Source organism: Cryptomeria japonica, chromosome 6 (genome assembly GCF_030272615.1).
Source record: "Cryptomeria japonica chromosome 6, Sugi_1.0, whole genome shotgun sequence".
In the NCBI taxonomy this organism is placed as follows: domain Eukaryota; kingdom Viridiplantae; phylum Streptophyta; class Pinopsida; order Cupressales; family Cupressaceae; genus Cryptomeria; species Cryptomeria japonica.
In genome coordinates, this window is record NC_081410.1 from 103,265,080 (window position 1) to 103,266,785 (window position 1,706).

Sequence of the window (1,706 nt, forward strand, 5' to 3'; positions counted from 1 at the left end):
AGCTTCTCATCAAAATAACAGTTGAAAGGAAAAATAAAAGAAAGAATATATTATTCCTGTAGTTTTCACTCTCGTAATGACACGTCCAAAGAGGGAATCAGCATGGGGAAGTGGACCCCACTCAATAATTGAACCGGGCAACAGGCTGGCTTGTCAGATTTACCGGCTACAGCCGGTGGCCCCTCCACCCCGCTTTCCATGGAATTCTGGACCCCAAAACTCAAATCAATACATTTTTATTTTAAAATATGACGTCAGCATAATAGGTGACGGGAAAATTGGACTTACAGAACCGGCAACTGACAGAGACTTAGACTGGTAGAGTGAATTTTTTTATATAGACTCAGAAGGAAGGAGGAATTGCGGGTTACAGAAGACGCCATTCTCTTTAAAACTACTGTTCTGGGACGGTTGTGAATGTTAATTAGTTAGTAAGCAAATTAAGCTTCTTGACTGTGGCAGATTGTACAATTGTTTCTGTATTTTTTTCTTTATTCTTTTTCTCTGGAAATTTGTGATTGTTTGTTTAATGAATCCATGTGGGCACCTGTAAAATACAGAGGAATTTCCCTGAAGCATATCAGAGTTTATCAGACCCACTAAATCTTTGCCGCAGGCTCTTTTTCTCAGGGAGCGACTGCAGTTGACAGGTCTCTGTAATTGCTCCCTGATATACTTTGTGGGTATAGTTTTTGGGTATCTGAAAATGCTTCTGGGGAAGCGTCCTAGGCCTCCCATGAGGAGGACTACTAGCATGTCATCACTTGGGTCTGATTGTAGCATTGAGAGTCCTGAAGAGAAGCAGAAGCCACCTGGAGAAGAAGGGTACCCTTCATCTAAGGGCATGGTGGTGTTAGGAAGAGCAGGGTGTCCTTCTCAAGGGCAGGCTGTGACAATGGGTATACCAATCCAAAGAGGTTTTTTGAAGACGTTGAGGAGCTTTCCTTTAATGGGTTCAAGCAGAGCTAGCAGAAAAAAGAGTTCAGAGCCTACCCACTTCCTGCAGGCCTGTTTTCTTTGCAAGCGCAAACTTGTACCTGGCAAGGATATCTACATGTACATGTAAGTCTTGTTTATTAGTTTCCCATCATATGCACATGAAATTGATACAGTTTGTCAGATAAATTGCATGAGTTTTTACATGCTTTTAGTTTGTTTCTTAATGTTTGAATTGGATATTGATTTTGGTTTTGGGTGGTGATGGGGAACCTTGAAACAGGGGTGACAGTGCATTCTGTAGCATTGAATGCCGGAACCAACAAATTCTGATAGATGAAAATAAAGAGAAATGCTGTGTGGTAGTGATGAAGCAAGATTCAGTTTCCACAAGCCAGCATCAGAACAGTGGGAATAAGAATGCCCATACTGAGACTCTGGCAGCGGCCTAGTTTTTTGTTCTGATTATATCAATATGTATATATCTATTTGCATATCAAGATGTTCTGGCTGTATCAAGTATTGTTCAATATTATGGCATATATGAAAGAATGAATCTTGTGATTGTGTTGTGCAAGGCGGAAAAAATCATGGAGCAGGTTATTTTATAAGTCTAGAAATTTCTCTCATTTCACTGAAAACAAGACCTCTCTTTTTAGATGTATCATGCAAGGCTTTTTCCTTTTATTCTTCTGAGTTCATGGGCTAATCATGTAAAGGTTATTGGGCATCTGTTATTTGTAATTGTTTGATCTGAGTTTTAATTTCAG

At 39.9% G+C, this 1,706-nt stretch overlaps 1 protein-coding gene across 1 annotated transcript; it reads left to right on the top strand.

Annotated features, from left to right (window-relative positions):
• Positions 1 to 320: 320 nt before the first annotated feature.
• On the top strand, positions 321 to 1,501 carry LOC131050128 (FCS-Like Zinc finger 6). Its single transcript, XM_057984290.2, has 2 exons — positions 321 to 1,062; positions 1,220 to 1,501. The coding sequence occupies exons 1-2, from the start codon at positions 707 to 709 to the stop codon at positions 1,386 to 1,388; spliced, it is 525 nt and encodes a 174-aa protein (XP_057840273.1). The 5' UTR covers positions 321 to 706; the 3' UTR covers positions 1,389 to 1,501.
• The last annotated feature ends 205 nt before the right edge of the window (positions 1,502 to 1,706 follow it).

Coding starts and splice junctions, on each gene's coding strand:
- LOC131050128 (XM_057984290.2), top strand. CDS start 707: ATGCTTCTGGGGAAGCGTCCTAGGCCTCCCATGAGGAGGACTACTAGC. Junction 1,063..1,219: donor AAGGATATCTACATGTACAT/GTAAGTCTTGTT, acceptor ACCTTGAAACAG/GGGTGACAGTGCATTCTGTA.